This window comes from Astatotilapia calliptera, chromosome 5, assembly GCF_900246225.1.
Source record: "Astatotilapia calliptera chromosome 5, fAstCal1.2, whole genome shotgun sequence".
Taxonomy (NCBI): domain Eukaryota; kingdom Metazoa; phylum Chordata; class Actinopteri; order Cichliformes; family Cichlidae; genus Astatotilapia; species Astatotilapia calliptera.
This window is the reverse complement of record NC_039306.1, coordinates 17943715-17965014: the sequence shown is the minus strand read 5'-3', so window position 1 is coordinate 17965014 and position 21300 is coordinate 17943715. Positions and strand designations below refer to the sequence as shown.

Sequence of the window (21300 nt, the reverse complement as noted above, 5' to 3'; positions counted from 1 at the left end):
TTCATTTTTTTTTTAAACAGTACAAAGAAAAACATACATTCTGGAGCTGATCCCTTTAAATCAGGTCATAATTAAAACTAAAGCCTATTCAACTGAATAAATTGTTTAAATTATTACTACATGAAACATCCACTTTTAATCAGACAATATAAAGAAAGGTCCCCCTGCATAATTTCTCTATTATTTTCAAATATAAACAATCTCTTGATTAGCTAAGAGCCAAGCAGATAACAAAGCTCTCTCATCCCTTCCCAGCAGCTGGGTCTTGAGTTGGGTTGTGGAAGTTGTTCCAAACTTTAATCACTGCCAAAGAGCAGGCATGCCCACATCCTCATTCAAGAGGGCCCATTGCAGGAGCCAGTGAATGGGATCAACAAATCTGACCAATGAATGGAATAGCTGTCGAATCCACCGCCGCCCCCGCCTTCCCCTCGCCTGATTGCCCACCAAACCCTGGACCACATTTCATGCCAGAGATCAGGCTTTCAAAACCCACTCTGTGCCTTTGTCTCTCTTACTCACCTCTTAATTATCATTAAGGTCACAGCTGGGGAAGGAGGGAGAGGACGGACAGGGTAGATGGCAAGGGCTACACATGAAACATGGCCACTGAGCGGTAAAAAGGGCTAGAGCTAAAGAGAGCAGGCTGCCAGGACAAGAGGGATAGATGGGAGCTAAAAGTGGGAGAGAGAGAGGGGGGGCAGCCTTTGATTACTAAATAACACAGAGACTTGGCCCCTACAGTGGGCACTGGGAGACAAACAGCATTTTTTTAAAAAGAAGGGGGTGAGGTTGGAAACAGAGAGTAAAGGAAGCCCAAATCCAATAACGTATAAATAAACATGAAGGAAAGCAGTTTACAAACAACAAGTGAGCTCTTACCACCAGCAGTGTGATGACAGGATTCCTCTTAATTGGCAGAAAATGTTTGCTAAAGTGACGTTTCCTAGATAAACTGGCCAAACTACAAAAACCAAACTAAAGCTTTTTAAACGTAGAGCTCAGTCAGAATATGTGAGAATATTCAGTCATATCTTTTTCTAACGTCTCTGATCCCTTTTTTCAGTTGATTTACTTTGTAAATAGGAATGATGTAAAGGACATCAAAATGATCTGTTTGAGAAATGAAATACAGAGAAAATATCTATCTGGCTGTATTTTACTGCAGGCTAGGTTATATGCAGCCTGGTATTAGTGGTAGTCACTGTGGTGGGCACCTACTGAAAGATCCCTTAATTTAAAACCCAGAGAGTCCAACCCTCAATACATAAATGATATATTCATATATCTTTAACAATGTTACACTACTCAGATCTATCATTAAGCATAGCCTTTTAAGTAACCACTCACATGACATCCGGCCCGCAAGTCAACCTCAAGTTAAAGATCATACTGCGATCATGTGTTTGAATGATCTGGGGGGTGGGTGGGGGGGGTGGACAAGTAATTAGTTCATGCTGGCTAGAAAAGCAAGTTTGTTTGAGCTAACATGCCCTAATAATCACGACAGTAAACTACATAAAACAAATAGAAACATATGAACCAAGAACTTTAAAAATATGGGTTCTTTTTCAAAGTGTGCCAGGGTTAATCCTGTATGAGACTGCCAGTTTGGTGAATTTGCTATATTTGACTATGAGGCAGCGAGACAGAAGCTATAAAAGCTCGAGGCTTTTTCTCACAATTGTGTTCCAAGGTCTTTAGAGAAAACCTCCCTACAAATCTTTGGTTGGGCAGAGGTTCATATCCAACTCTTTAATAAATGCATTTTTAAAAAAAAGCAAGACGAGAGAGGGGGGGAGAGATACACACAGGAAACATCTGGGAAGAATCAGGGTGTAGAGGGAAGACAACAAAAAGAAAAAAAAGAAGTGGAAGAGGATGAAGGGCTAACCACAGGTTATAACCAGAACCAAGCTCTACAAGTTCTACACAAAACCACAAAAAAGAGATATACATACACATACACACTCACAGACTGTGAGCCACAGAGCTTATTCAGACTATGTATATATAGTATACAAACATCTCAACACCGTTTACTCTGCTGTTTGAAGTCTTTAGTAGCTGGTGTGAGCGGAAGTTAGCAAAAATATCTGCATCCTTTAGGATCAAAGCCCAGAGGAAATGCCCTTTAATCAAATATCTGCTGAAACAAATTATATATAACACTTCAATTCTAAACCAAAGACTAGCTTGTTCACTGCTCTCTACACGCTGGTGCTGGAGCCTTCAGATTGTCAATCATGCAGAAATACTGATAGAAACAGCACATTTTTGACAGTTAACTGACTGCAGAGACAGAGAACTGAAGAAAATCCTTTGTTATCAAAGCTGGGACAGATCGGATATGGGAACAACCACAACAAGAAGGCAAAGAAAACAACATGTGAACACACACAGACACATAGACACACACAGCTAAAAACAAAAACCCACATCTCCCCTCCTTTCCTCACATGCTCGCTACATAAATAGTTTCATGTAAAACAAGAGGGTAACAATGACTTCACCAGCCACACACACACACACACACACACACACACACACACACACACACACACACACACACACACACACACACACACACACACACACACACACACACACACACACACACACACACACACACACACACACACACACAGCCTCTTTCCACTCTTATTTTCTCCCCATATAGCCTCTAGAGAAACTTCCATGAGAACAACTTACTGATGAAGTTCCCAGTAGAAAGCAGCTGTGGTTTCTGTAAGCTACAGTATTCTGTGCAGCAATGTGATTTACTTGGATTTTGCATTTAGTGCCTATAGATACAGCCGTACATTTGGAGTAAACTGTAATACTGTATACTGTTTCAGCATAATGTAGCATGAATGCAACTGCAGATCTTCAGGCTTTCATTTCAGATTTTCATCGGTGGTTAAAATTCTACAGAGTGAAGAGAAATGGAAATTCAGAACTATTATCAAGTGCATGAAAAGCAAATATCTGTTCCAACCAGTGACTAACCAGACATAGTTTGCATTAGTCAAGGTCCTCATGTTTTATTGGCGCATTCACAGAACCAACAGATTTTCATGGTATTTCAAAAAAACAACAAAAAGCAAACTAGTACCTAATGAGTCTAATGTATTTTGACTGCTGAATATAAACTTTCCTGTAGTTAAATTCGCCAAACTACAGTCAATGCAAAAACTATGTCAGTGGCTTTTAGTCTCAAGGAGCAATGAAACTGTTAAGGACTCTCATACTGGCGAGTCTACAACTACAGAGTGGCAGGCAGGCACACAGGCAGGAGCAAGCTTCCAGCCCGCAGGCTCCAGTGGACAGGATAAGGCTTCTTTGTTCAAGGCTCCTCCTACTACTCAGAGAAAATGAAAAAGTAGCCCCTGTTGCCTGACCTCACCCCACACAGAAACACACACACACAAGCACTCAGATGATCACAGGTAGGAGAGCACGCATGCATGTGTAAACAACACAGACAACAGCACATGTGCATGCCTGCACAAACCGATGGATACATGTAGACTAGGGCGACATATAAGCACTGGCAGTTATTTCTATTAAGACTTCAATATTCAGGATTTTGAATGCCAAAAACCCTTCTGTGTTGCAAGAGTCTGTTTTCATTGGGACTTACAGCAACAACAACAAAAAAAGGAAGATATTATTAAAACAATAAGCCTGCTGAGAAAAACATACTTACGGCCACATTCTTAAACACACAGGCAGCCGACAAAAGCAAAATGCATTCACTTATCATGCATGTTCATAAAAACAAACATAAAAGCTTCAGCTGGTTCAGAGAGTTTACTTTTTCTCACCACTGCCTGTGCACCTCCCCCTAACTTTAGCTCGTAGTGATTGGCCAACAGAGGAAACTTGAGCGTCCCCCCCTTCATAGCCCCGCCCTAATCGGAGGTGTCAGGTGTCTGTGTGTGTTGAGGCTCACAGAAAATATGACTGAACTTAAATACAAAAGAAAGCCAAATACACGGAGCTCGACAAGTCAGCACAGAGGAAAGCAGAGGAAAGCTGCAATACGAGCAAAAAGAGAGAAAAACCCACACTTTTCAGAAAAAAGAATGAACACAAAAGCTTCTGCATGGGTAGGGACACTCAACAGTGAGCTGAGCAATCAGTGCACACACACGCACACAGAGAGAAAGCAGACAGACAGAAGCAGCCAGGAAAATCCAACAGATAGAGAAGACGTGGGAACTGCTTCTGTGTGTGGTTTGGGTGGAGTTTCATTTTTCTATTGAAAAAAACCCATTAAGGGCAAAAAATAAAGTGCTGTATGAATGTGAAGGTGAATTGGTGAATAAGGGATGCGGTGTAAAAGTACTTTACTTATTAAGAGTAGAAAAAGCACTGTATTACAGTATTAATCTCCTTACATGGCACAGCTGAAAGGAAAACAGAATGTATGTTAAAAATCTGGCTGCCCTATGTCGTTTTTCATGTGGGGAGGGTGTTTAAGGAGCATTTTTAGCTCAATTTTCTCTGTAGCAACATCCCATCATTTTCCACTTCACTCCAAGTTCTTTGGAAAGGGAGGGGAGCTACACCTAGGAGGAAAGTGTTTCTGGCTGATGCTGGATACAAGTTTCAACAAGTCGTACAGCAGTTACCAGGGGAAGAATGCCCTCAGAGAAACCTCAAATTAGATGACTAAAAAAAGACACATTTGGGATGACCCGAGGGGAACTTGGTTTCCAGGATAAAAAAAAATATATCTTTGTGAACTAGAAAGGCCCTGGATCCATCTTCAAGCTGCAGCAAGTCAAGTAGCAATTGACTTTTGTTAGGTAGAGATTAACCTGCAGCAGCAGGAGTCAAATGACTTCAAGGTCATAATTAAAATGGAGATTAAATACGGGGATTATGGCTTGCGCCTTGGAAATAATCATGGTAAAACGAGCAGTCTAAAAAGCCCTAAACATCACAGACATTTGCATCAGTTTTATTTTTACAGAACCTTATTCTAGTCAAACAACATGGTTGCACGTAGGAGCTGTGGCGAGGATCTGTGACACCAACTGAAAGCTGATATAACAATAAGTTCTACTGTGCTGCACAACACCGACTTACGAAACTTGTGATACATAAGTAGGAGCACTTACGTATCGATGCATGCAAAAGTTAACCACACAGTGCATATATAATGTCCCACGTGGAGTGAAAAACAACAGAGACAACAGAATAATACCACAAGCAGTGGTTGGATTTACTGCAGACTATAACCCTAATGCCCACACAACTGCCACAGAATAACAGGAAAAATGATGATTCTGCACAAATGTCAAATCTCACAAGCTAATCCTTTGTTATGTGTCACAAGATTAAAGAACAAAGACCCTTACCCACGGCCTCAGTAGAACAGCTTAATTCAAAAGTCAGATGCAACCTAGTCTAAATAAATAAATAAATAAAAATAATCATGACAATAAAATGACATTATCTGTATGCTGCTATAGGTTCTGCAAACAATTATTGCTTCACAAATATCAGTAAATACACAAACACCAGTGTGTAATTTTTTCCATTTACCTGCACTGTGGAGTGTTGGAAAACAGTGCCAGTAATTTGAGATACTTCTGCAGAAAGTTTTTTGAGATTTTAACTTGTTTAACTCGATTGTAACTATTTGGCCAGTTCCTCGATTATATCATAACTATTTAATGTAATCCTAAAATCAACATTATTTACTCACTGACTTTTCAGACATACAAACTCATTTGTTGAAGGTTATATTCGCTCTTCCTTGTTGGACTCCCTGAAGCAAAGTGTTTCCAAACAGCTGAACTGGTTTTACCTCTCTTGTTGCCCTAGGGCTCTTTTCTTCATCTTGGCTCGAGGTGAATTAAACCTGCCACAGCATGGCGAGAAATGACTTTGAGCTTTTTAGGGAGGGGTAAAAGGGCCACAGTTGTAAAGGAAAGCGATGCTCTGGAGTCAAAACAAAAGAAAAAGCAAGTGCATCAGTGCGAAGCTAAACGAGGTACAAATTTTTTATTTTTCCGGTAACTTGTATTCACAACTACCGGGTGCTAAAACTAACTGATGATGAAAATCAGGTGGTGGGCAACCATAGAATCTATCTACACGTGAACATTTTGTAGGGTTGCCTTTAAAATCTGTTGGTTTCCAAGTCATCTATTCTCAGACACTTGTGGGATATTCCTGTTTGGGCCAGCCATGTACTACATGTAAGTGTGTGACTATATAAGTTTAGCTATATAATAACAATGCTTGTACCCATTCTCTCTTCTTCCAGTTTCCAGTATATCCAGTCATTCATCTACTGCATCCCATTGTGTCAGTTGAAAACTTCAAGAAGAATAAAAACAATCCACATATTACTTGTATTGTATTTTTGCATGAGGCAGAAATGGGCTTGAATATCTCACTCTTTGGATATTTCCTAATTTTATAGAATATGTCGTTTCCTGCTGTTAAATTTAAATTCATATGAGAAGCAAAAATATAATTTTGCTGCCCCTCTTCCTTTTCTCAAACTGATCATTTTATATACAAGTATAGCCAAAAGTCATAGCACAGCCCTTGTCTAGTCATTTGGCAGACAGCGCTGTGGTTATAAAAATATGTTCGACTTCTGCTCCGCTCCCCACCCCCAACCCCTACCCCCAGCATCTGGACATACTGACATACTGCACGCAAAACTGTACAGCTCTACCCAGCACCCCTTGACTCCATCTGCAATAAATAGCAATGGCTGGAGTCCTATAACTGACTCAGTCATGTCTGACTCTGACTCGACTGCCCCTGGCCCCAGCAGTCCTTCACCACCACCAACCAGGACTCTGGAATCTCTGGTATTGGGAATGCGGGAACGACGTGAGTAATCGTTCTGTTGTGCAGTCCCTGTTTCCAAGCTTCCAGAGATCTGCAGCTATAAGGAGTTTGTAACACTGTTGAGCGAGCTAAACCTGGCATAGCACCCTGGAGTCCAAACTAGGACTTCTAAGATAGCGCCACTGTGCACCGTTTCACACATGGATGGCAGAAACACGTGCATTGACAGGAAAAACTGACTTCTTTTAAAGGCTCAAGGCACCAAGGGTTCTAAATATGCATTCTGGACATGTATGAAAAACAGTTCAGTGTACATGGCCATTCACTGGCTACAGTGTTTGTTTGTATATGAAAGAGACAGATGGACAGGAAAGAGAAATGTGCACTGATAGCAAACTACAAGTTCATTTTCATTTCCAGATACTCATAAAAAAGTGAGCATCTGGAAATTATAACTCCAGATGTTTATAAAGCTTTTTATTAGAATGTGTGTGTTGTTCAGTTGCATGTGTATATGTACTCACAGCTGCGCGGCAAACAGTCGACTCATCTTTGCCACGTGCTCGTTTTCATCCATGTCGCTGTCCCCCTGATCACCACTCAGCTTCCTCTTAGTGGGGCTGATGGGAGGAGGACCCGTCCTGTGGCTGGAGGAGGAAGATGAGGAGGACGATGATGAAGACGAGGAGGAAGACGACAGGGACAGGAGTCTGGGGTCTCCTCTTAAAGCTGCCTCACCTGAGGAGGAAAGACATCAAGGGAGGAAAGAAAGACAAGACAGAGGGTTATTAGTGCTGCTGACACCGTGTTCCAAAACACGATCATTTAGAAGTCTGAATGAGTTTGAGATTGCTCCACTGCTACACAAACTCTGAAAGACGAAAACATCAAGTGAAACGCAATACAACATTAGGAGAATGTGTCTTAGAAAGTTTGCAAAAGAACTGCTGCCTGCACTTTTGTCATTTTCAAAAGTGAGACTAGAGTGACAGTTGTGCAGCTGTGGTCACCTCACGTGGTTAGCTTTACTAAGATTACTGTAAAATAAATGTCAATTATAGTAATTAGCCTAAATTATAGCATTTAAAAGCAGAAGGTGACTGCTGTATTGCCACTTTAAAACAAGGTGTCTACCGCATGACAACGTTACAGGCTGTGTCTGGGGTTTTGTTGACTTATACAGTTTGCTGAGAGAGGCACAAACCTCTGGCATAAAAGAAGGAGTATCTGGTGAGGAATGTTTTGAAAGAAATAGTTGCGGATGGATTCTGCATATGTTTGTGTGTGGGGGGGGAACTATTTCTCCCTCTGCAGCCTTATCCCTCGTACAGAAGGCCTACAGAGTTGTCAGTGAGTGGGAGTTTAGAGCAAGAGAATCAGGAAAACTACCACTGGCTCTGTCTCAGCATGGGGACTTTCCACTGCTTCTGCCTCATGTATCTGTCTGACTTTACCCAAACAACACTGAAAGGCCTACACTAAAACTCCTAGTCCAACTCACATAAAAACGAATTAGTTACAAACACTTGCTAACTGTTAGTTCATCCTTCATTTCAAATTATTTTGTATAACAAACCAATCAGTATTGATTAGATTTTGGAGAAATATTCTTCCTGCATTTGTAGAACCAAAAGAAAAACCCAAAACACACACACACACACACACACACACACACACACACACACACACACACACACACACACATTAGTACTAAGTAGCAGGACATTAGACATTAAACTGAATTCTTATAAATATTTATTCTTCTTTTCTTCAGATGAATAAGGTCATAAAATCTGGTTGAAAGCCAGTTTAAACTAAAACTGAGTCATTCAGAATGCGGCAGCAAAAACAGCCTAAAGACTATGAAAAGACTTTGTTCCTCCACCATTCCTCCATGTATGTTAAGCTTCATGGCCTATGAAACACAGCTGCAGCTCCTCCCCTCACCCTCTCTCTCTGGCATGTTCCTTCTCGTGCTACTGTGTACCATGGTAACAAGGGTGACATCATCTTTTTTGGCAGGGAGAGGGATGGCAATAAAGGAAGAGAGACTGACACCACACTGTCCAATCAGCATCCAGGACTCGCTTATCACCGAGTAAAGTGCTCAACAAAAGAGTGAATCTTCGAGCGGCAAGACATTCGACCGTATGAGGTCAAACACTGTTGACCTGCGCGACAATACAACTGCTATTGCACACTAATATATACTAGGTTGTCATTCAAGTGTAACCATCTGACACGACTGCAGCCTTTGAGAATTTTATTATGTCCGCTTTTTCTTATGAGTTATAGAAGATGATTTCACAGCCTAATGCAGTTTCAATACACACTAATTCTGCATTAGTCATTTGTGTTTTTTTAAACTAGGGATATACAACAAACTGGAAACTGGTTGCATAGTTTTCCTTCTGAAACTAACCTGCATTGGTGATAATTTGAAGGACAATGCAATGAAATCATTTTCTGCAATTTATTCTCAAATCAAAAGGCAAAAAGAAACAACAAGAGCAGAAGTACTTACACATTAAGTTTTTATATATTTTTACACACAAGAAATGTATCTACATATAGGAAGTGATTATTTATAGTACATTAGTTTAAATATTTGTTCACTAAATACATTTCATTTACATTAAACCAGCAGACAATTAGTGGGAATAGAGCCGTAACCCAGAAGCCAAACTCCACTCTGTCTTTTCCCCTCTCTGCTCTTTGAGTTCATTAGGTCCACATGATCAAAGCCTATTTCTCCTGATAGAACTTCAAACAGCTTGGATCAGGATGAGATTGGATTACAAACTGAGGCGAGCTTCCCTCTCCATCGCTCTCATTTCCGTCTCTCTCCCCCTTCCTCGCTCTGTCCTTCCCCCCTATCTGATACTTAAAAAAAGATGGTTCCTAGCATGTAAATTGAACTTGGCCCTCTGGCTGCCTTTATTATCCGAGTCCATGGAGGTTTTACACTTTAAATACTAAAAAGGAAATACAAAAAAAGCTCTTCCACAAAAGTCCTGGACTGTATGAGACTGACCTGAACTTTTAAACCCGATGTTAGATTTGTTTGACCTCTGATATGAAAATGGAGGCACACAGACAGACAAAGAGAGACAGAAGAGAGGGGGGGAAAAACACAGCGCAAGTAGGTGGTTTAGCATAATCAGGTGTCGCATGTCACATTGATGACACATCGGAATAAATCCCTACATGGCTCACATTAAAAAAAAGATTCAGTGTCCTATTTGGCAACATGGTTTTAATTCTTAGCAAAACTACTGAGCATCAGAAATGCTGATTGTTTCAAGGTCAGCTATGATGTGTTAGGGAGATTTTAGACAACTATATCAATACAAAGACTGCTGCTTATTAAAACTCTGAATTCTATTCTCCATATTTTGGTTAAAATAAAGAGATGAGATGATGTTTTGTGCTGTGCTTCAGTGGTCAAGAGTCTAAGTTGCAAGTAACAGCAATACAAAACTAGTTATCTCTAGTTCATCAGATTAACTAACTTAGAGAAACAACCTGGACCTAGTGACCCTCTTATTGGCTTTTTAACCCACCAAAGTTGTAACTGCCTTCACAGTAAATGGTGGTTAATGTTAACTCTACAACATAATTCCTTCACTTTGCCTGTGTTGCTTCACCATGGCGTCACTTCTTTGCTGCCTGCTGTGTACGTTAGACAAAAATGATGTTGTATGATGTCAATCATGAATTAATTTTTTTGTTGGTAAAAATAATTGCTTTGGCTTAACTTTGTTTTTAATTCATAGATCTGCCACCAACTGCATTTTACAGTTTACAAAAATCCATATTTTGCTCTAAATCCAAATGAGCCATTTGAACCACTGAGCCCTGAAATCTCTTTACAATTAATTAGGTGACAGCCCCAGGAAGCTGCCAAAGCTGTGACCACTGCTTGTCGAAGGACTACTTATAAACATTTAAGGAACTGTTTAAAACTCATATCAACTGAGCTTCAAGTTTCTGAAAACTAAAGGGGTGTTCAGTGAAGTAGGAACATCATAGAAAGTCGATGACATTCAGCAACTTCAAGCAACGATGCAATGGGTCCCAAGTTTTGTCAACTTTAAGGCAACTGATTGAAGCAACTAGCAATTAGAGTGAATGGTATTGCTGATTGGCAAAGGGGGCAAATATATTAACAAGTTATCCAGGCAACATTAGCCTAGAATGTCCACAAGCAACCAACCACAGGCAGCAAAGCGACAGCCAATGAGCAAGTATGGTGATAGATCAGGTTTTGGGGTTTTTCTTTTGGCAAGTCCTATCCCCACTTCAGCCAGTATGTCACATGTATGTATTTAGTATGCATTTAGTTTGAACATGCAGCACATCGAACATGGCTGGAGAGCATAGAAGGAAAGTGTTGAACAATGTCAGTCGCAATCAATACGTTGTTTAACCAATCTAATTTCAATGCTGTTGGCCCACTGTCAATCAGCTCTGGCCAATCACAGATAAATCATTACTGTTTTTCTCCTGTATATGCTCTTATGGCTTCTTTTCTAAACAAACATAAAGCAGAAAGATATCTGAGGAAGTTTAGAAATGACATCACTCTGTAGTTTTTGTCAATATGGCAGCCCCAAAACTACAGTATTGGTGGGCTTCAGATTTGAATGACTACTATATGGAATTTGTTATGAAGCACACAGTTGCATACAATTTATGACATGGCATAAACTTCCAAATTTCACATGTTCATCTGTCCAACCAGGAGTGAACACACATTTTTCTTTAACTCACAACTGAGATGAATTAAGTCATAAAGACAGAAAGGAAGACAATTAATGTCACTGTAGGTTCACGTCACCATCATAGCACATTAATCACCCCTGGTGAATGAACTTGAGGTCAGAATCTGTTTTTCCATGAGCCAAGTCAAGACCCTGAATGATGTCAACTTTTTTCTAATTCACTACAGCTGATTTGATTTGTTTGTGCGAGAATTCACTAAACTTTGTCACTTACACAGTCTGTAAAAACAATATATCTACCTGCACAACAAATAAAATGTTCAACCTGAGATTACCTAGAAAGTCACACTAGTGCAGACTATCCAAGCTGTTCATCCATTATTACTTTTTTTTAGCAGCTATTCAGTTGCATTATAGGCAGGGTATTCAAATGTCCCATCTGCATTAAATGTTGTTAAATGTCAGTGATAATACAGGAGCAGTAATAGCTTCACAACAGGACAGTATACAAGTAGGAGCGTGATTGTTGGGAAATGATGGTGTAGTTTGGCTCATGCATATAGTAACAAGTCAGAACACCCACAATATCACAAAGCACTTCTATCCCTTTCTTGGCTCAACAAGTTTGAACACGAGGGGCTTTCCTTTTCCCCTCTTCACTGATAAGCGTGTCCTTTTAGCTTTGTTTTCTTATCATGAAGCTCAGATTTTAGCTCAGTCAGCTAAAAACCATACACTCTCTCTCTCTCTGTGTCACACACACACACACACACACACACACACACACACACACACACACACACACACACACACACACACACACACACACACACACACACACACACACACAAAGAAAACCAAACTGATTGTCTTAATAGTGCAGAGATATGCTTCCAGACACAAATTGTATCCAAACCAGCAGATATATAAGCACAAAAATACCACTACAAAGATTTTATCTCCATCTTTACTTATGTCATTTTATTTAGAGTTAGATGACAGCTGTGAGGAGTGAAGCTTCGTGGTGACACAAACGCTCATATTCTGACTAGCAAAAATCCCGGGCCAGTGGCAGGCTTATCTAATACACCTGCACTGTGCAGAAATGGCACCAACATTTCTCAATAATGGCATGTGAGCTCAAGCTTCTGAGAACAGTTTGAAGAGTCATGTGCCTAAATGCAAGCAACAGCCAAACAGGAATTACAGCAACCCAAGGCTTTTTTCCCCCTTTCCCCAGAAGCATTAGAAACAGATAAAAACACAACAGAAGCCTTAATCACATGCCAAACCGCAAAAAAAAACAAAAACATTTTTTCTTCTGCTGCTGGTAGCATAGGTTCACCAACAAACAAAACAGAAACTAACGTCTGTTTTAATCATATGCCATTGTGCAAATGTGCAAAATGGGTGTCAGTCACAGCATATTTAAAAGGAGCTCCATTACAAGTTAATTATATGTTAAATGATGAGGCAAGCTGAAAGGCACAATAGCAGGGGAAAGAAGCAATGTGACTAAAAACAGGAGAAGAAAAGCCTGCCAACCAGTTTATTAAGAAAATGCGTTGTCTTTGTGTTGCTGCTGCTTTTGTAATAGTAAAAAATAAGATAAGGACTAATTATCAGTCACCACGTTATCTACCAGTCTCAAAGATTTACTTTCTATCTATAAAACATATTACTTTATGTTCATGTCATAAACTGAACATTTTGACCTGACTTCAGCTTGACAGTTGAGGACCTGCTGGTGAAATTAAACAAGGACATGCTTTTTTTCCACTCTTGGATTAGACCCTAGTTGCTGCAGCAGAGGCCAGCGACAGGGCAGAGGGAAAACTTGGACATAGCCCCCGGACAGACAGGATAATCTTACAAAGCCTGACAGGAGACAAGAGCGTTTTCAAAGTCAGGCAGTTTGCAGAGATTTGGAATCTTCTACTCTCTGATTTCATGACAAAGACATAATATTGAATGAAAAAATTACCTTAATGCCATGAAATGACTTGCAGCCCACAGAAAGAAATCTCTGCACTTGTAAAATTAAACAAAGATTAGCAGCTGCAGCTTACAGCGTGCTGTAGGGGGTCAACCCCACAAAACAAGATGTGAAAATCTTGGACACATCCGTTCATCTGAATGCAAACGGCATGAATAATAGGACAACACCAGAGAGCTCGCTAACTAGTAATACTGTGAGTCAGTCTTATGAGAGACCATTAAATGGACACACGACTTACAGACAAAAACAATGATATGACAAGTGAATAAATGCACTTCCAGCCATTCAGAAAAGGACAAAATAGAAAGAGCGCTTACACCAACTCTACGTCAAATGCGTTACAATCGGGTTAAAAACAAATGCTGAAAAACACTACTCAAGTCTGTATTCATAAATCGTATACAAGCTAAATCAATGCTCATGTGTACAGAGTGGCACGTTTTATCTACCGTGCTTGCGGGAAGAAACGACTAACTAGCGAAGCAGCGTAAACTGAGGAGAAAACTTCGACCAGCTACGTCGTTAACGTTAGCTCGCAGCGTAACGCCACTCCGAAGTTTAAAAACAGCCGTACGCCCACAAACAGCCCAAACCCGCTAGTTTACCTTCGTAGCAGAGAATGCCAATGTTGTTGTTCATCTTGTCCAGGTACTGGTAGTTCAACAGGTCCATTTTCATTAGTAGCATTTATCGGGCTTTAATCAAAAACAAAGGGGGAAAAAAGAAGACCAGCTTGTTTTCTCCCTTCTCCTCTGAAGCGACGGTAAAAAAGCTAAAGGCCCAGCCTCCAACTTTACTTCTGTGGAAACTCAACAAAATTTAACCCGTGTGGAAAGTGATCTCAGTAAGTTTACTTTTTGAAATACGGGTAAGTATGCAGCGGTGACAAAGCGCAAAGAAATAAAATAATACAAAAATATGAGTAGCGTCAGTTCTCCTCACAGCCAGCTGTAAGTCGACTGCACTGACACGCAGGCTATGCTTGGTATGACTCCTATGCTTCACCAGCGGTTTCCACTGTTGCCGAGAGGGACGCACTGGGCATGCTCGCTAAATCCGTGGAGCGCCTCAAATATCAGGGATATTTTACGCACAAGATCAGCCTCTCCAAACACATCCAGAGAGAAAGCGAACGACGGGAGGGAGAGAGAGAGAAAGACACACACACACACACAGATACCAAAGAACTGCAGCAATCCCACATGAAGTCTTTAGGAAATAAATACTACAGTTAGTAAATATTTTAAGTCCAAGTGCTGTAGTTTGTTGTTTGCTTGTTGTTGTTTTTTTGTTGTTTTTTTTGCAAAAGGTTTTAAATATGCAGACGTGCAATCCAGGCACACTCCATCTAGGAATACAGAGGTCATAAGATTACAGTTGCCATAAAATATTTTTAGGTCGATATAACCTTATTTGAGGGAGAGTGCCTTACTCTGATGACGGTGCTTTACTGTAAACGTTTCTATGTGTTGTAATAGTACAGGGAGACCTGCAAGATGTCAGGAAATTAGGAGAAAAAAACTTGAATAAAAGGGTAAATAAAAAAGAAACTGTGCTTCAGTTTTTGGAGATGCTGTTCATAAAGCGTTTTGTTTACAGCCAAGATACTTTCCTACCAAAATATTGTTTTTATTCATCTGTCAACAACATACTTTATAGCACAGAATATATTGTTTTTCATTCAGGAGAGGCCATGAGGATAAAGAGCAGGGATATGCATTTTCTAAATTGTCTGTCGGCGTTTATTTGGAGAAAAACACAGGCAAACTTTAGTGTGTTGATTTAAAAAAAAAAAGGTTTAAAAGGGCCTGGTGGGCCTCTAACATCCCGAGTGGTCCTCTTCTGCCCCCTAGTGTTTGACGTTTGACATGGGCTAAGATAGATAGATAGATAGATAGATAGATAGATAGATAGATAGATAGATAGATAGATAGATAGATAGATAGATAGATAGATAGATAGATAGATAGATAGATAGATAGATAGATAGATTGCACTGATCAGGCAAGGGGGAATGAAAAGAGTACATAGACTCATGAAGCTCAAAACACTGCATAGCTTGTTGAGAAGAGAAAAGAACAATTTCCTCAGGGCATATGACAACACACCTCACTAGGTGTGGCTGTGCTTTAGTGTCGGAGTTTTTCATGTGACAAATACATGCAGAATACCTGTGGATATTCACTTTTACACTCAAAATAAAATATTTATAATGGAAAGACAGCAAGAGGAAAGAAAATAAGCAAAAAAGTGAAAGATTCCAAATTAAAGGGAGGAAAACTTATTTAGCCAATGTGACCATATATTAGTGTTGCATGTTTGTTTTTGTTTCTGGTCTTGGTAACCTTACGTAACAACATACAAACAGGCCAAATAAGAACAAGGAAGGGTAATGGAAAAGAGCACAGTGGATTTGTTTTGTGGGAAATATCTGATGGTGTGGATTTAACTTTACATGCAAAGTCTACATTTCTCATAAAGCACAAACAGACCTCTATCTCTGTCATTTAATAAAAGACCCCCAAAATCTAAAACTGCTCAAACTAATGTAAAAGGAAAAAAAACTTTACCTCCTGTCTCGCAGAAATATACAAATGCAACAAACGCAGTACGCATCCATGTAAACACACACCCACTTCATCCTGCTTCACAAACACATTGGTCTATACGCCTTCTCCTTTCTTTGTTGTGCAGACACAGATACACAAAAGCCTTTCCTCTCCTTCCTCCTGGCCTCCTCCTCCTCCAGTGGTGACTCAGAACTGAGGAACACGGTTCGTGTCTATTCGGACGGCCATTGTTTGCAGTTTCAGTCACATAAAGGTTGATTTCAGGCTAACTCCTTTCAGTGCTTCACATTATTCTCCGGACAGAGAACCTTGCACAAATATTTTGTGAAGCTTAAGTCTGTTTAGTGCCACAACTTTTCAGGATACACCGAGCTGTTGTAACAGAAGAGATAAGGAGAGACAGGTGCTATCCATCTGTGTACAGAAACTCTCAGATAATAACAGATTGGTGCCCTCTTATGGCCAATAGAGGCTTCCATTGACCAACAAATAATAAATATCAATCAACATTTATAGATGTGTGCATTTGACTAGATAAGTCCAAACCATGCTGGTGGTCTTTCATGATTATACATACCATATTTAATGAGACGTACAACTAAATACCAACATGTTAAACTCATAATGGCATTGGAGGAAATATCTGGGAATCCCCACAGCTAGTAGACCTCGAGACAACATCTATTACATGGCAACTACTACATGAGAAATTGTCATAGTAATCTACTAAAAATGGTTACTGAATTTAGAAAACAGCCTCCTTTCATGTCCAATAAGGGTTAGCTGGTGGAATGTGTGCAATATTAGAAATAGTGCAAAACAATAATTGAGTGAAAATTTCAATTTGAAGCAAACTGTGAAGATAAGTGTGAAAATTAGCATCAATATTTGTCATATTTAAGGAAACTTTCTTATTTTCACTCTGACAAAACTATGATAATGAAGAACAGAAGCTTACTGGTGAGCCACAGCTTAGCCCCACATCCCTGTACACCAGAAAGTTACAAGGGTTTGATGTCAAGTTTCTTCCTTCTGAACACAGGTTTATAGTCCCAAAGTGAAAGAAGTAAAAGAGAGCTAAATTGTAACATCGTGGACCTCAGTTATATAAACTGAACCCTGACTTTTTTTTTAACATAATAATGGATAAAGGATGATTCCAACTTTTGAGACTATGTTATACTATTTATACTTACTCTTGTAAAAAATACTGAAAGCCATCAAATAAAAGAAAACTGTAATTTTTACATTTTGCATTCCAATAAAATACAATTAACAACATCAGCAATATCATCAACAACAGCATTTGGGGCATGTTTGTTTTTTCTGAGTATAATGCGGTCTGATTGCAGCTAAAATAAAATGCATGAGTATTCCTGTGGTGGCTACATTTACTTTAACGTGCATACCAATCATGCAGTTATCACAAATGCATTACACAGAGTTTGCTTACAAAGAAAAACACATTCTCCAACATTCCTTGTTCTGGCCTTGCAGGCTGTAAGATGAATAAGTATAATAAGCAGATTAATGGTTACACAACAAGCTGGTGAAAATCCACCTCTTTCTTCCGCAGTGGCAAGTTGTTACACACAAGTTAGCCTAAGGAGGAAATAAACCTTTTCTCCTCACTGTTTCCATAGCCTGCTTTCTTTTGCGCAACTCATATGTGCCAGCTCTAGGAAACACAGTATGGCCCATCAGCTACTGATTATTTATCTTTACCTCTGCCTACTACGGACCATAGACTACATTTACAATAACACCTGTCCTATTTAGACTTTGCTGATCAGGTTTGAATTATGCTTAGTTATAATTTTGCTTAGTTTAGAACCTAAACAGGAGAAGTTGATCCATTAGTATTAGTAAGCCAAACTTTTCCAGCTTTCCTGCCATCACCCCCCCCCCCTGCTTCCTCTGTACCCATTCATTAATGTAATCTGCCATGACGAGGTGCTATCAGACCTAGTTTTTTGATCTCCTCCAATGTTTACGTGTCTCTGATCAGGTCTGGGCTTCTCCAGAGAGTGGGTGTGTCAGGAATAGCAACGCTGCACAGGCAAGGTGGTAATTCATGTTAATGCTTCATCAACACACTCTCATGTTGCGACACAAACACTGACAGAACATAAAAGATGATGCTGATTTTAAAGACTATAACAAAGGCTCGCTTGATTTGCTCATGCTTCCTATTTCTTCTCCGTATTCTGAATCCTCTTCACGCCTTATTGAAAAGTGAGAAAAGAATAGAGGTTTATCACTTTCTTTGTTTACACAAAATAACATTTGTGTAAACAGAATCTCATTAAGGCGTGGAGCAAGAACAACTGTCACAGTGGCAGCGGCTAAAGGTCAAACCCTTGATGACTTTACAGCGTCTCTGAAATTTCCCCAAACCATTACTGGCTTTGTTTACACGGTGACATAATGCATCAAAGATGTTTTTCCTTGCTGAAATGTGTCATCTGAGCCTCTTGTATGAGGCTGGTTACTGAACAATCTCTTTTCCACATACCTCGAAGTTGTAAAAGGTTTGATCGCAGCTATAATGTCTGCAAACAGCTGATGTTCTTATATTTTGCATCATGACACAACACAGATTTTAACCAACTCCACGTCACTATGAATTAATCCAAAACTTTAGTTTAAACATTTAAATCTCCCTGCTTCTTTACACATGCTTTCTGTGAGCACACACTCCCACAGGAGGAAATATCAGGTTGCTGCACTGAAACAATGACAACAACAGGTGACTGTGTGGAAGCGAAGCCGTTCAGTCATTTCCCGCCTTTGTCTGGCGTGGGGTGAAAAGCTGAAACCTTTTGTTTATTATTAAGCACGGCCTTGTTTAATATTAAACACAAGCTCGCTTTTGGTGGGACTGTTTAACCATTACATCACTGGAGTTTGTGTTTTTGTTATTTTGGGGGTTTTTTTTAGCCTGTCATCACATAAGAGACACCGACCTCGAACTCGATTAAAACCTACATACTAACTCTGTAATATAATACTACTGACATCATAGATACAACAAACTTAATGGGAGACAAGAGGTAAATGACGGAGATCACCATTATGTACAATATGCCCTACTTTTTGCATTATATCCAATTACTAAACCTTAACGGCAAAAATACCTTAACCTCCTAGGACCTGCCGTCCACATATGTGGACATCGCATTTTGGGTTATTTAGACCAAAATACTAAATTTTGCTCTACATAGGCCTGATATCCACTTACGAGGACATTATACTGCTACTGTTCTATCAAAATTTTAAATGAATATCCTCATTTGTGGCTCTCATTTTTCTTAAAAACAAAAATAAAGTAAAAAAAAATCTGGTAATTCTTTGTTTTTACATTCATCGGGCCCCAATATGCCCGAATATCAAAGAGAAATTAAAAATGCATGTCGTGGAAGAGTTCGGGTCTTAGGAGGTTAAGTTGTATAATTCAGAATGTATTATTTTAGGACATTTAGCAAACTTCTATCATGTTACAAAGGTTTAAATATATGTAGAGGAAAGTATCGCAACAAATACATTATTATATACAAATATTTTTGGAATCTGGGCCACGTGGACACTGACAGCTCTGAATAAGAGTCAGTACACCATTAAGGTTGAAGATTCAAGCTTGAGCTACTCCAAGGTTCATTTAAGGAACAAAGACCATTTCATGGTGGTGCTGCCTAATGGCAACCAGATTCCTTTGTTCACATTTAAGTGCTTGCCTTTGAGTATCTATCAGATCTGTTAAAACTTTATGTCCCATATGCCTCGCTTAGGTCATGAGAAATTTCGAGTAGTTCCCAGATTTGCTCTAAAAGCAGACTGAGCTGTTTTAGTTTCAGCTCTGAAACTCTGGACAGTTTCACCTTTCAGATCAGGTCATCTTCCTACAGTCCTCAACTCACCTCTACCTGTTAGCTGGGTTAGGTCTCATTCATAGTGGTGTATTGTCAAATTGCTTTAATTCTGTCTGGTTTCCATTTCTTTTTCTAAATTATTTTACTGTGGTTTATAACTTTCCCCTAATTTTATCTTAATATTGTTACAAATGCGTGTTTTGCAGTACTTGAGTCAGTGTAACTATTATCAACAATGATGGTGGTTTCTTAGTAGTGTTATATGATCTTTAAAATCAACATAAGCCCGCTATGTCCTGTGCAAAGTGTTCTCTCACAGCTGAGACATCCTAGTCATCTGTGACCTTCTCTTCAGTATAGTCCATCTGTCCTGTTTGGCTTTTTGCAGTTTGAGCAGGCTTCCTCACTCATTCTCTCCACGTGATCTCTTGCTCATCTTTAGAGTTTTTGTCTGTCAGTGCTAAACTTGATTTGCACATCTTCTATCTGCCTGATCTTTTTTCTCCCTCTGTCTCTAAGTGTTTTCATCTACTCCTCCCCTGCAGCGTGCCTGCCAATATTTGTTTACGGCATAAAGAAAACCGTCTTGACAGAAACTGGCTGGCATTGGCTACGCTGGCTTCAGGCAATGCGAGGCTGGATACTAATATTATGCTACTGTTGGAAACACATCTCCAATCTTATGTACAGCAAGTTGAGATTCAAATCTCTCAAAAAAAAAAATGCTGATAACCACCAAAAAAAAAGAGAGAAAAGTTTCCAAATATGGCATCCAACTTTGACACAGAAAAGTTGAGGGTGGTCAGTGTCTCTTTTGTTGCTAATTAAAGAATGGTTAAGCACTTCAAATATATCACACCAAACAGATTCTATTTCTATTAATGGAAAAGGATAACTCCGCCCATCAGCCATTCGAACCTATGACAACATTCTTGCCATGCTAACAATTAGCTTGTAGCAAACCGACCCCGGGGGAATGTCTGTGCCACTGCCACTCATTTTCTCAATCTTTGTTTTGTATCCTGCTTTGCTATGCTGGATGCAGTGGCAATTAACACAATATAATAGTTGATATTCTTAGTGTAACCCTGAAATTCCCATTTGAAAGTTAAAATGTACAGAAAATAGAGAAATCTAACCTAGACAATGATTCATCTAGGTGAACACAAAAGAATGCAATAAATAAATGCAATGCATTCTTTAAAACTGCTGCCTTGCATAAGATGTGTGCGCATTTCTTTTTGTATGCTTGGACAGGTCAAATGAACTACCTTTGTAACAAAAAAAAAAAGAAAAGTAACAATGACTCATCAAAA

At 39.5% G+C, this 21300-nt stretch overlaps 1 protein-coding gene across 2 annotated transcripts in view; it reads right to left on the bottom strand.

Moving 5' to 3' along the window:
* The window catches only part of vgll4b (vestigial-like family member 4b), a 43952-nt gene that overhangs the window by 8107 nt on the left and 14545 nt on the right, over nucleotides 1-21300 (bottom strand). The window contains exons 1-2 of one of the 2 annotated variants that reach the window (XM_026167711.1): nucleotides 14151-14608; nucleotides 7347-7560 (exon numbers count right to left, since the gene is read on the bottom strand). In XM_026167711.1, the coding sequence (XP_026023496.1) occupies nucleotides 7347-7560; nucleotides 14151-14232 (296 nt within the window). In that variant the 5' untranslated portion in view covers nucleotides 14233-14608. Of the gene's footprint in view, nucleotides 1-7346; nucleotides 7561-14150; nucleotides 14609-21300 lie in introns of those variants that run through there. The other variant, XM_026167712.1, reaches the window with a different exon arrangement.